The 14,046-nt window shown below is 37.8% G+C and overlaps 2 protein-coding genes and 1 long non-coding RNA gene across 4 annotated transcripts in view; 2 read left to right on the top strand and 1 right to left on the bottom strand.

Moving 5' to 3' along the window:
• Positions 1 to 935: 935 nt before the first annotated feature.
• Positions 936 to 2,381, top strand: LOC127155325 (uncharacterized methyltransferase YdaC-like). 2 transcript variants are annotated; one of them, XM_051097483.1, is made up of 3 exons: positions 936 to 1,078; positions 1,415 to 1,852; positions 2,114 to 2,381. In XM_051097483.1, the coding sequence occupies exons 2-3, from the start codon at positions 1,417 to 1,419 to the stop codon at positions 2,308 to 2,310; spliced, it is 633 nt and encodes a 210-aa protein (XP_050953440.1). In that variant the 5' UTR covers positions 936 to 1,078; positions 1,415 to 1,416; the 3' UTR covers positions 2,311 to 2,381. The 2 variants fall into 2 exon arrangements, with proteins under 2 accessions (XP_050953440.1, XP_050953439.1); XM_051097482.1 differs by having other exon boundaries at positions 936 to 1,206.
• Positions 2,382 to 6,274: 3,893 nt separating this feature from the next.
• LOC127155224 (uncharacterized) lies at positions 6,275 to 13,908 on the top strand. Its single transcript, XR_007825552.1, has 3 exons — positions 6,275 to 6,381; positions 7,131 to 7,211; positions 13,774 to 13,908. It is a non-coding gene; the product is annotated as an uncharacterized LOC127155224 (long non-coding RNA).
• The window catches only part of LOC127155223 (leucine-rich repeat-containing G-protein coupled receptor 6), a 106,436-nt gene continuing 99,770 nt past the window's right edge, over positions 7,381 to 14,046 (bottom strand). The window contains exons 16-18 of the mRNA XM_051097316.1: positions 13,822 to 13,976; positions 11,167 to 11,247; positions 7,381 to 10,583 (exon numbers count right to left, since the gene is read on the bottom strand). Coding sequence (XP_050953273.1) covers positions 9,331 to 10,583; positions 11,167 to 11,247; positions 13,822 to 13,976 — 1,489 coding nt within the window. The 3' untranslated portion in view covers positions 7,381 to 9,330. The remainder of the gene's footprint in view (positions 10,584 to 11,166; positions 11,248 to 13,821; positions 13,977 to 14,046) is intronic.

Below are 14,046 nucleotides of genomic sequence, written 5' to 3'. Positions count from 1 at the left end.
CCCTAAATTGTTCATTAGTCTGAAAACATACATTTTTATAGTGCCTTTCAGTACATAAAAATATTTCTTAATGCACATTTAATACTTAATGAATAAAAGAAAATAAAACGATTGCTAGATCAGACATAGTTATATTTTATAATACAATAGCTAGCTTACTTTACAATCTGTGAAAGATCCCAACCAATTTTTATTACAACCTAGTCAAATCAGTTTTAAAAAACAGTATATTACATTGGCTGTTTTTTCATGGTGTAAGATAAGAGCTGGTCCAAATAAGAGCTGGCCTTTATTGTGGTAACTCCGGTTGTAGGATCAATTTGTTCTGCGTTTTGCTGTCCAAAGATAAAACTAGAAGAACTAACTTTATTAATGCCATAAAACATTTAGGCAAAAATCAAGCACCTGTTGCAGAAGTATGTATGCAAATGCTTGATATGCTTTAAAACATCTATGTAGTTTTGCGTATTTTTGCTACTTTGGAGTTTTGGAGAATGAATGTTGTACCGGTTTACTAAACTTACATACTGGTAAAATATACGTTTGTGGCAGACTGGGAAGGAAACATAACATTCAAATTACTTGAAGTCAGTGTACCATCAGAATGATTTGGAAACTGATGTTTCAAGTTAAAAGAAAGAAAGAAAGAAAACACTTGCACTTCCTTTAAATACTTCCTTATCTAAGGGACCATCTGTGACCATGCTAGAACCGACAGAGTGTAAAATATAATTACGATAGATTTTTAGAAATAGTTAAATACAGTTTCAGGTATTTGGGGTAGGTACATCACCCAAGAGGAGGCCTTTAGTATATGTCTTGTTATTGTTTTTGTTATAATTAAATCAATAGATCGACGCCTCCTACGTTTTTACTCAGTGTTTGGATTTTCCACACGGTCCCTTATTAATCACACGCAACTAAAGCGCGTCAGAGTGGCAGACTGTTACTACAATAAGCGTTGAATGTTTTTGACTAGATGCTCATGTCAGCTGTAGTATAGTTATATAATGTGCTAGACTGTGGCTACCAGATAGCACGACCAGAAGAAAGTGCATATCGAAACTAAACCATGCTTGTAAGCCTTTCACCCTGAATCTACTTAAACAAAATTAAAATGTACCTGTACCGTATGACTTCACATTGAATTAAAACGCAATAACTGGACCTTGCCTTGTTTCATAGTCCAACACCTGCCACTGCCAGGTACGCAGCTATGAATTAACAAACTTTTTAAGTCTTACGTCAATTGCACTAACTTTAATTTCGTCTGTAGTTTTGTATATAATAGTTCCTTTTTGGTTTAGGTCAATTAATAGTTTGCCGTTTGTTTGCTTCTTAATGCATTTCTCTACTTTGGTCATAACGAGTGTGCTTAAATGAATAAATACAATGTGTTTTGTTTTGTGCATAGAAATGCTGTCTAACAAAGTGGGCAAACAGCTTGGTCGCCCCACATACTCTTTAACTGGATGGTTGGTGTCCAAGTTCTTTAAATGGCACAATAAGATTTTAGAGGAGAATGCAGTGAAGTTGTGCAACATACAACCCAACGACACGGTGCTGGAGCTCGGTCACGGGCCGGGCTTCGGTCTGCAGGCGGCGTCGCAGCTCCTCACGGGTCCGGAGGGGAAACTGATCGGTGTGGATTACTCTCAATACATGCATGAGATGGCCAGTAAGCGCATGAAGGAACAGATCGCCAGAGGAAAGGCTGTGTTGTATTGCAGTGATTTGGTGACCATGCCGATAGAGGAAAACACGGTTGACAAGGTGTTTCACTGCAACTGTTATTACTTCTGGCCAGATCTGAAAGCGGGAGCGAGAGCGATTCACAGAGTGATGAAACCAGGTGAGATCACCAGAACTTAAGTGTTTAAGAAAAATCTCTAAACCAATAGCGATGATGTTGTTTAATATAAAGGAACTTTTAAAAGACATAGTAAGTTAATGAGACGTTGTGCATGTTTGTGCAAACCTAATTCATATTAGCATAATTTGAGAATAGGCTTGTGGTGGTAGACTTTCACCCACTGTATGTCATTGTGACCCTATATTTAACATTCAAAACAATATGTTAATTATTTTTATTTAATTATTTTCTGTTCCTCAGGTGGAATTATGGTTACAGGTCTCAGGCTAGAAAGTGTTGAAAAAGTAGCCTCGAAGAACATGTTTAGCGGGGAGAGCTGGCGTCCTGAGGTTTACATGGAGGCACTGCAGTCCAGTGGATTCACAGATGTCCGAATGGAGAATCAAAGAGAGAAACTCATCACGTTTCAAGCTATTTTTGCGACTGCTGTGAAGTAAATGTGTAATGTAGTGATATATGAACACTTTTTAGAACTGAATCTGAAATAAAGATATCCAACAAGAGTAAATATTGTCAGTGATATTGATGCACAGACATTTATAAAGCTGAGCATAACAAAAATACAAAACTATCTAACAAATATATCTATGTCAGACCTATATACGGCTCTTTGCAGAATTTGCCAAATGTTGATTATTTTACCGAAATAAGAGGGATCATACAAAATGCATGTTATTTTTTATTTAGTACTGACCTCAATACCATATTTTACAAAAAAGATGTTTACATAGCCCACAAGAGAACATAATAATTGAATTTATAAAAAAGACCCCATTCGTACGCTTGATTCTTAATACTGTGTTGTTACCTGAATGATCCATTTTCTTTTTTTTCCTTTTTTTTTTGTTTAGTGGTAGTTGTTCATGAGTCCCTTGTTTGTCCTGAACAGTTAAACTGTCTGCTGTTCTTCAGAAAAATCCTTCAGGTCCCACAAATTCTTTGGTCTTTCAGCATTTTTGTGTATTTGAACCCTTTCCAGCAATGACTGTATGATTTTGAGATCCAACTTTTCACACTGAGGACAACTGAGGGACTCATATGCAACTATTACAGAAGGTTCAAATGCTCACTGATGCACAGATGCTTAATGCATCACGTTTCCTTTTGAAGCATCAGTTAGCGTTTGAACCTTCTGTAATAGCTGCATATGAGTCCCTCAATGTGGAAATATGGATCTCAAAATCATAGAGTCATTGTTGGAAAGAGTTAAAACACACAAAAATGCTGAAAAACCAAAGAATTTATGGGACCTGAAGGATTTTTCTGAAGAACAGCAGGCAGTTTAACTGTTCAGGACAAACAAGGGACTCATGAACAACTATCACTAAACGAAAAACACACACAGCTGTGGATCATTCAGGTAACAACCCAGTATTAAGAATCAAGTGTACGTAAACTTCTGAACTGGGTCATTTTTATAAATTCAACTATCATTTTCTCTTGTGGATTATATGTAAACATCCTTTATGTGAAATATCTCATTCAGGTCAGTACTAAATAAAAAATAACATGCATTTTGTATGATCCCTCTTATTTTGGTAAAATAATTAACATTTTGCAGATTCTGCAAGGTGTATGTAAACTTATGACCTCAACTGTATTTGAACTTGACCCATCCGTTTTACTATCATTTTCACAAAAGCTATTACAAAAATATGATGATAAAATTTAGAAATAAATAAATACAAAACCCATGATACATCATCGGTAAAGCCGCACATCATACACTAAACATTTAGCTGGCAAACTCAAAACTGAGGATGTTTAATCAGTGTAAGTATGCAAAACTTAACAAATTGACATTGTTAAGATTTGTCTATTATTAAACAGATATTTCATCCAAAAATACAAATGTATAGAGGAGTAGCTTAATGCAGCTTACTGCATGTTGCTAAAGGAGGTTCTTATAAACATTTGCATTCACCCTGCCATGTATCTGTATAAGAGGCCCAACTCCTGCTGCCGAAAACATCCCTCAAACTATGACACTTCCTCCTCCACCTTTCAGAGACTTCTTTACACAATTGGACTTCGGTTTTTCCTCAGTTTGATGCCAAGCTAAATGTTTCTTATCAGACCCAAATAAATTAAACTTCCTCTCCTCACTAAAATGAACTTTGGACGAGTTCTCCTCTCTCCACACAACATGCTCCTCAGCTCCTCAGCAAAGGTGTGCTCAGCCTTTTGATTTTTTCTGCTGATGAGATGTTTGGTCACTGCAGAATGCGCTTTCAGTCCGATGTCTCTTAAACACGTCGAGACAGATCCTTACCCTGTTTAGCACTGAACTGGCAAGCAATTTCAGCTGCAGTGTTGAACCAATTCCCCACTGAGAATCTCTGAATTATCCTGTCTTCTCATGCATTTGTTTTATGTGGACGATCACCCTTTTGGGGGGACTTGAATGAATTAGTGTCATTGTAAACCTATATTGAAGACCTATATGGAAATACTGCTTAGTGCTCTTTTAAAGGGATAGTTCCCCCCAAATTAAAATTCTGTCATTTATTACTCACCCTCATGTTGTTCTGAACCCGTAAGGCATTCATTCATCTTCAGAACACAAATTAAGATATTTTTCACCATTTGGAGTCTATCCTCTCCAAACCTCCGACAGACAGCAAGCGTACTTTCACAGTCAAGGCACTGAAACGCAGTAAGGACATGGGTAAAACAGTCCATGTGACATCAAAAACAAAAATATTGACTTCATTCAACAATTCCTCTCCGTGTTGTGATACTCTTCATAATGGTGCCCTAGGGTGATGCGGAGGAGAGGAATTGTTGAATAAAGGATCTGAAAGTAGGAGTGAGAGCGATTCACAGAGTGATGAAACCAGGTGAGATCATGAGAACTTAAGTGTTTCAATAAAGTCTCTAAACCAAAACCAAAAATGGTTCTTCTATAGCATTGCTGTCAAGAACCGTTTATAGCACCTTTATTTTTAAGAGTGTAAGCCCTGTCTGTGAAACCAGGCCCATATGAGTAATTCTGTGTAAATGTCAAATTTCTGTCCTATAGCCTTTACAGAAATATTACACTTGAAAAACACTTTAGGGTTGCAATTTCTTTATATTTTTAAATGAAACAATGTTTTTTTTTTTTTTTTTTTTAACAATTACACCTTCTTGAGCCATTATTGTTGCAGTATTTGTTTTTAAATTAATTATACAGAATTCCAAGCACCACAAAACCACTTGTCCCCACAGCCATGCACAGAGAGAATGTTTATTTTGAAATAAAAATTACACTGATGACATCACATGACTTCCTTCTTTATATTTCCTAAAGATCTATGAAAAAGGCCCATGTTAAGTCCTCTTTCTCTTTTGAGTTTTCAGAAATTTTCTCATTTATCTCATGATTTCATATGAAGCTTGTAGTTGAAGTTACTGATATGACCTACTTTATTGTTAGGGGAAAAAAATGGACTAAACTACTTAATTTAGTGAGTATACCATTACTGACAACGTGTGGTTCGATACCTTGCCGCAGCCGTTTAGTAAAATGCAGTTTTTCATGAAAATTGTCACTGGTGTTACTATAACTGGTGTCACTTTTCTTATGGGTAACAACAGTGAAGATCAGTATATCAGGTCTTATGTATGTCACTGGTGATTCATTGTGTCACTGTTACTGTGTGTGTTGTTTCTGTCACATTAAATAAAACATATCTCCTTATTTCTTGCATTTTCCTTTTTTTTTTTTTTTTTTTTTTGTAACTCTGACTACATTTACTAAAAAAAGAGAAATAATATTTCATAAAAACAAAACACCGGTGACAAAAAAAGTACATGTGGTCTGTAAATAATTGCACAAAAAAAAAAAAAAAAAAAAAAAAAAAATAATTAAGCTGTCATTTATATGTATACATGAATTCAAAATGTAACCTAATTATGTGGTCTAAATTTAAATGTTAGAAAAAGAAATATATTTTAAGACATTTTGCCATACCAAAAGTGGACATTTCTTTAGAATGACCCATATCTATATAATGAGATGCTAACATTCATAAAGTCAAGCATAACAAAAATACAATTCCATTGTTTCATCACACTGTATAAGGAATTATAGAAAATTTAAACCACAAATTGAATGTGCTGTAAATAATAATAATAATAATAATAATAATAATAATAATAACAAATATAAATAAATACATTTTTGTTGTTGTTTTTGTGGTAGGTTATAGGCTCTATCAATACCGTTTAATCTTTAGGCTAGCTATCTCAGGCCTATATATTTGAACTTGACCATTCATTTTTACTATCGTTTTCCTAAAAGCTATTACAAAAATATGAGGATAAAATGTAAGATCTATTGAGGATAATTTGGGGTTAAGTTGACGCGAGGAAAAGAAAAACAAAAAACAAAACACACAAACCCATGATGCATCAGCTAAAAAGTCGTGTCGCGCGTCGCACACTGTCAGCATTTGGCGGGCAAACGCAAAATTGAGGATGTTTAATCAGCGTTAAGTATGTGAAATTCGACAAAAACAACATCGGTAAGTAAAATAATATCACCGAATATCTCGCGTAATATTATTTAAAGCAGGCTAATTCGCATTTTAGAGAAAGTCTTGACAATTTTGTGTATGTAAACATTTGGCTACTAGTTAAAGGCAATCAACTTTACATTGTTTAAGTCTTTATTGTGGATTTGTTTATTATTTATGGGATATTTAACCCAAAAATGAGCTAATACAAATGTATAGAGAAGTAGCTTAATCGAAATTATCAGAAGAAGCCCTATAACACGTCAAATATTTAAGGTTGGTGCCAATTTACCATTTGATGTGCTCAGTATTACAGTTGTTCAGTGTTTATATGAGTAGCAGTATAAATTATAGTCTGTTCACCAGATTAAATCATTAGAGGAAAGGGATTAAACCACTTCATCATATAGATTATTTGATGAATATTTAATATAGGCCTATGTATCTGAATTTATCTTCTGTTGTAAAAGATCACCAATGGTTTTATATGTTTGGGACATAAGGGTAAATCAAGGGTTACAGAATCTTCATGTTTGGGTATGTTTGAACTAACCTAAAGGCTTTTTTATTAAAGACCATAACGTGTGTTGATTTACACGTTATTCAGAGAATCAGGCCGTGTCCTGTGTCCACACTTGTGGTCGTGCCCATTTGAGAGCACATAGACATGAAAAGAAGCATGCAAGCTTTGGCACTTCAGTATTCTGACTGTTATTGCTCTAACATTCTGTTGACATACTATCTAACATACTTTCCAGTCCTCAGATTTTAAACACAACAAACCAATGGAAGAGAAAGCCAGGAAATGTATGACTGACCATGCAATCCAGAAGAAGAAGGTGAGAGTTAATCTTTTCAGGACTGTCTGTCCAGCAGTGGATAAGTCCAACAGTTCATACACTGTCATCAGACACTGGGGGGAGCCAGTGTTCTTCTATTCGACAGTCAATTTTACTTCTCTCTTGTGTTTGAAGGGTGTTGTGTACACCGATGAAAAGATGTTTCTTAAGAATAAAAATATGAAAACAAGAGACGCACTGGAAGCACTTCAGAGCAACCCAAGACAATTTTGGAACATCTAAATTATATTGATCTCATTTTATACAGTTTATTTTGTAACAGGAGTTTGTGTTTATTGTTGACTGAAATTTAGTAGTACCCTCGAATATTTTTACATTCATATCTCCCTGAATTGTCCAGTAGTCTTCAAGACATACATTTATGAAACTAATAACTTTATTAAATCATTCTTTATCACATGTATACAGAAATATGAAAATATTTACATCCAGAATAGTGTCTGTTGTACAAAGATCTTAAAATTTCAATATAAAAATTACATTTTAATATACATTTAATATAAAAAGAATAGAAATCAATAAGGATAAAAAGGTATAGCATGCTAGATCAGAGGTAGTTATATTTTACAATACATTAGCTAGCCTACTTTACAATCTGTAAAAGATCCCGACCAAGCTTTATTACAACCTAATCAAATCACTCATAGTTCTTATCTTCAGTTTATAGCATTGACATGTTCAATATATTTCATGTTTTGCTCTACCTTAATCCTGTGGACTTGACAATAAATTTAACATTGTGAAGCTTAAACAAAATCTATGCAAGTACATGAACACAAATGCTTCTAGCTCTGCAAGTTTAAATTTCATGCACTTTCAATGCAATTCCGAAATGTGTTGCATTACGAATTATTGTGAAAATGTTTTAAATTTTAGTATGTTTTAGATGTATTGCATTCTCAGAGTTACTGTCGGGTGGATTATGGTATGAATTTAGCATAATGTGTCCTATGATGCATTTTTGCTTTCAAAGTTAAAATTAGTTGTCAATATGTTTATGGCTAGCTACTTGAATTAATGGCACAAACACTTGAAGGTATCTCTCAGTTTTCTTACTGCCATTATGCATGCTAAATATATACAACATGAACGGGAGCTTGCAGAGCATTGACCAAGCCTTCTGTGTACTTGCAGAGAGTATGTTTTTGCTAAAATGTTTTAGCACCTGTTGGCATGATGTTTTTTTAATTGTTGTTGTTTTTCAAAACACTAAATATTATTTGACAATATACATAGGTATTTACCTTCCCATACATTTTTTTTTTCAATTCACCAGGGGCATGTAAGCAAGTAATGACTTGCAAATAATTAACAAGATTTTGATATATACATACTTGGAAATGAATGCATAAGAGTTTGAGTACATAAGAATTGAGCTTTTAGAAGAGACATTTTTCACATTGAAATATGTAGAAGCATAATTCCTTGTACATCAGCAAACATCCCTGTGATATTTTCCTAATTATAAAGGAATGTTCCAGGTTCAAAACAATGAAATGTAGTGCTCATGCTGTGAGATATAGGTGGATTCATTTCTGGTTATGCCATTACCAACATAATTTCTGTCAGTGGATTGGTCTCTATGTAACACTGTTTTGTAGATACAGTTTGAATTTGAATTTGTATGTGGGTGCAGTGCTTTGCCCCATAGACTTCCATTGTATGTACATAACACGTGATTTTTTTTTTTTTTTTTTTTTTTTTTTGCTTGTTTAAAAAGGAGTTGAGTCAAACGGGAAGTTCGTTTCTGTGAAAATCATCAGTATTCCATGTATGGAGATGATATTAAACCCAGAACATTCCTTTAACCCTAATAACACAAACAAGTTACAAAAATAATAATTGTGGATTTGCTTTGAACATTTTAAGATTGTTGCTTAAATTACTGAGTGGCCCAGAAGACTGGGTCACAAAATGCGATTAGGCTTTTCATTTTTAGGCTTTTCGTAGCAATTGGGACAGTACGGTTATCTATAGTCCCAAATTAAAAGAGTTCATTGTTCATTAGCTCTAAAGGTTTTAGGGGTCAGTTCATACGTGGACTCAAGACTTCTCATGCTCAAAAGGTCCTTAAAAACTTTAGAGTTTAGGAGAAGACTTAAGAAGGAGTTGAGAGATGTGGGGAGTGATAGACTCCAGAGAAGATGGAGGATCCATTGTGAGTGTCCAATCCATTGCTCCTAAGGTGCTCCTGCTCTTTGACAGTGAGTCCTGGTGTTGACCTGACCAGATTCTCTGCAACATTCTCCCTCTCTGTTGAGGGTTTCATCTGCATCTGGCATGGGATGAGAGGCACTGAGGGTGGGCAAGAAAACCGGGCGACTGTCTCTGGATTTGGTGCAGATGAACTCTCGAATGCTGCATCTGCTTCAGCGGCAAAGGACACCAAGGCTTGAGTGGAGTCATATGAGCTTTTCTCAGTGTCAACAGAGACAAAGGAATCCAGGTTGCGGTCTTGATGGAGGTGAGCTCTGCTCAAAAGCAGACGTGCATCTTCACGGAAGTGTGGATTGAAGAGGAGGTAGAGCAAGGGGTTGATGCATGCAGGAAGAGGCAGAAGCACCAGGACAACTGATTTGACAACCTCCTCGCTTACAGGAAATAGTCCCAGAAGGGAGGAGAAGGTGAGGAAGGCCACGGGGCAGTAGAGCAGGCAGTTGGTGAAAATGAGCCAGGCCACATGCTTGATCATGGCGCAATCCCAAATGCTGTCGAAGTCTCCCTTCATCAGGTCCCAGTACAGCTTAATGTAAGTTCCGGTGATCACCAGGAAACACAGGGAGTTCATCATTATTAGAGCAACCATGAAACCCAACGTGGAAGGTTCACCGTCCGGCAGTGGTGACGGCATGCAGAGCGGAGTTGCCCCGTACTCCCCGACCCCAATTAGCGGCAAAGCTGCGACTGCCAATGAAAGTGCCAAGCATGCCACTGCAGCAGCTCGCACACTTCCCAAAGAGGGTGACTTCCCGTAGGCTCGAGCGCATGACACAGATACGCTACACTGCACTGCAGCCAAGGTCAGGAAGAGTATGGAGCCCTCCGAGGCTAGCACCGAAAGAAAGCCTGTTGCTTGACAACCTGCACCCATTTCCCATTGAGCGCCGTGCAGTGCGAACTCTCCAAATGTCCGGGCGTCAACCAATGCCAGGGTGCCAGTACACAGGCCAGTAAGTAGATTGGCACCACTGATTGTGCCGATGATGAACTTAACAGGGGAGAGATAGCTGGGGGATGCAAATACTGTCATGAGGAGAAGGCTGTTTCCCATCAGCGAGACCAAAGAGATGAGCCACATGCTGAGCCGTACCACCCAACTGTCAAACAGGTTATCACATGGTTTAAATGGACCTGAAAAAGTGAGATGACAAAATGTTACACACAAATTCTGTGTAAATCTTTCTTAAAATAGCTTTAACAAAGGTTGAATTTTTGCAAAAGAAGTACATTGTGTCTGTGTCATGAGAACTTGTGCATCTTTAGCAGCACCACATCAGAAATATAGTACTGCAAGAGGCTAATTAGAGTAAAGAGTTCAATTGGGTAATTTTTTTCGAAATTCAAAAAGGTTGAATTATGAAACTTTAGTTAGTCTTATTAAAATGCAAAAAGAAAAGTGAGCCATCAAAAAAATCTAACCAGAAGAGCTAAAATAGCTGAAATATGCTTTGTTTCTTTGTTCTTTTTTTTTTTTTTTTCTTTGTTAATTTTCTGGAAATTGCAACAGTTGAAGTTTCATCAGAGCATAATCAAATACTGCTAGGTTGAAGTGTTGGTGGAGATTTGGAGAAGTATGCATAGTTTTGGTGTAAGAAAATGTCTTTCTTTAACATGCTTGTTGTATAGTTTCTTTGTACTTGATGTGAACAGGCCTTTATAGTCTTGATGGCATATGTCAGACGTTAAGTTCAGATCTACTGCGGATTGAATTTACCTGGGATGGGGGTACACTGTATGCTGGTTTGTAGTTTGGACTCTTCAATAGCTAACTGGAATTCCTCTAAGTCAAGGTCATCTGCAAGTGAACACATGAAAAGCATGAGGCACCTTTGGTTTGTGCATGTACACCAGCATGATGAAACAGTCTTTAGTGTTCTTCAAGATGGCATAATGCACTCAGTCTGGCAGAAGATAAATCACCACGTTATGGACATCTAGTCTGCTGGAACAGATTAATTTATCTAAGGGCTTTAGCGCCACTCAACACCGTACACATCTCAGTTGCAACTTTCCATTTCTCCTTCAGTGTGCAATCAATCATCAGGCTTTGTTCGCGTTCTGGTTTTGTTATTTTCCGATAAGCCAAATGGTGTGTTTTGGAACTTGAATTGTTAATGTTTATCTAATTTCCCATGGAGTGTAATTACGAAGAGCTCCTTTCAAGTCTGAAACCTGATCAGATTGCATCGAGGAATGCATGGAGAAAAGACACATTTTATTTCATCTGTCAAATACCTGCGGTTACTGTAAGGCCCTGACATGTTTCTACTGTGCTAATTAAAGATGAAGAGACTGGCAGATAGAACAGAGCAGATAAAAATAGACACACACACACAGTGGAAAACCGCTACAAGTGGTGCTTTTATGTTCCTTTCATATTGTGTAGGGCCAATGTTTTCATTTTTGGCTACAGGGACTTTGATAACAGGTTTACTGTACAAACTTGAGTGACTTGATACAGTACAGTATTGCAGTTTGTAAGCTTGCCATAAAAAGTTCAGATAATTTCAACCTAACCAGCTGGTTTCTTCTAGCTGTTTGCATGTCTGTTCAGATGGTGAAGAGACCATCTCAAGAGGTCTACCTGTTCTGTTCAATAGAATTTACATCAGGAATTCTCAAACTCCAGCCCTCAAGATCCACTTTCCTGCAATTTTGCTGCAACCCTAATCAGACACACCTAAACAAGCTAATCAAGGTTTTTAGGATTACAAGAAAGTTATAGGCAGGTGGGTTTGGAGCCAAACTCTGTAGGAAAGTGGGCCTTGAGGGACAGGGTTGGAGTATTATGTAAACCAGGGGCTTTCAAGGTACAATATCAGTCTAATTTTTACGCTAGGGGTGTGCAAATTCTGTCCCAAAGGGCCACTTTACTGCAGAGTTTAGGTTCAAACTTGAAGTTTCTAGCATGCCCAGTAAGACCTTGATTGGCTGGTTCAGGTATGTTTAATTGGGGTTGGAGCTAAACTCCACAGGACACTGGCCCTCCAAGAGCATGATTGGAAACCCATTGTTTAGATCACTGGTTCCCCAAGCACAGGGATGTGCAAACTCTGTACTGGAGGGCCATTGTCCTGCAGAGTTTATCTCTAACTTGTCTCAACACACCTGCCTGGGAGTTTCTACTATGCCCAGTAAGACCTTGATTGGCTGGTTCAGGTGTGTTTTATTAGGGTTGGAGCTAAACTCGACAGGACATTGCCCTCCAGGAGCAGGAATGAACACTCCTGGTTTAGATCATTGGTTCCCGAAGCACAGGGATGTCCAAACTAAGTCCTGAGGGTGCCACTGTCCTGCAGAGTTTAGCTACAACTTGCCTCAACAAACCAGGCTTGAAGTTTCTAGTGTGCCAAGTAAGACCTTATATGGCTGGTTCTGGTGTGTTTAATTGGGGTTGGAGATGAACTCTGCAGGACAGAGGCTCTCCAGGAGCAGGATTGGACACCCCTGCCGAAACAGGTCCTGGTGTAGCCCCCCAAAACGGGTAGGCAAGTTCGGTCCTAGAGAGCTGCTGCCCTGCAGAGTTTTGCTCCAGCCCTAATCAAACACACCTGAACAAGCTAATCATTGTCTTCAATATTACTAAGGCTATAGGCTGGTGAGGTTTTTTCTGGGTTGGAGCTAAACTCTGCAGGACAGCAGCTCTCTAGGGCCAAACTTGCCTATACCTTCCCCAAACTCTGAACATTTTGTATAACTTCCTTATAAAGCTAATAAAATTAATTCAGCTCATCAGCTCATTAATAGGGACTTCAAAACTTGCAATGGCTGTACCACAGGAATGTCCAAACTTAGTCCTGGAGGGTCATTGTCCTGCAGAGTTTACCTCCATCTTGCCCAGTAAGACCTTGATTAGCTGGTTCAGGTATGTTTAATTGGGGTTGGAGCTCAACTCTACAGGACAGTGGTCCGCCAGATGTAGGATTAGACACCCCAACAAAGCAGGTCCTGGAGTACCCCCCAAACTGGGGTAGGCAAGCTCGGTACTAGAGAGCTGCTGTCCTGCAGAGTTTAGCTCCAGCCCTAATCAAACACACCTGAACAAGCTAATCAATGTCTTCAGGATTAATAAGGCTATAGACTGGTGAGGTTTTACATACCTGCCTGAAAGTTTCTACTATGCCCAGTAAGACCTTGATTAGCTGGTTTAGGTTTGTTTAATTGGGGTTGGAGCTAAACTCTGGAGCAGGATTGGACACCCCTGTACCAGATGAGTGTGCCATCTAAAATATATACTGTTGGGGTACTGCAGGACTATTATTTTTTTCTTTAATCGAAATGCTTATGCTTGAAAGAAATTGTAATGTTTTAACTTTTTCAGTTTCATATTCAGATCTGTAAGATGGCCTAGTGAAGTTGCAGGACTTACAGTTGTTGTCGGTGTGAATGGGGAACAGGGACAGAGCTTTCTTCTGGAGATCTTCCTCTTCACTGCCCATCTGTTCTTCCCACTGGCTCGCTGCTTTGTAGCTGTTGCAGGCTCCAAAAACACAGCACTGATAGGCATATGGCATCTCAATTACCCTGTTTCAACAACAGTGACACAATGTGTAAAACTAAAACAAAATAAAAAAAAAAATTCATATGTTCCATC

Source organism: Labeo rohita, chromosome 23, assembly GCF_022985175.1.
Source record: "Labeo rohita strain BAU-BD-2019 chromosome 23, IGBB_LRoh.1.0, whole genome shotgun sequence".
Taxonomy (NCBI): Eukaryota; Metazoa; Chordata; class Actinopteri; order Cypriniformes; family Cyprinidae; genus Labeo; species Labeo rohita.
This window is presented reverse-complemented; position numbering and strand designations above follow the sequence as displayed.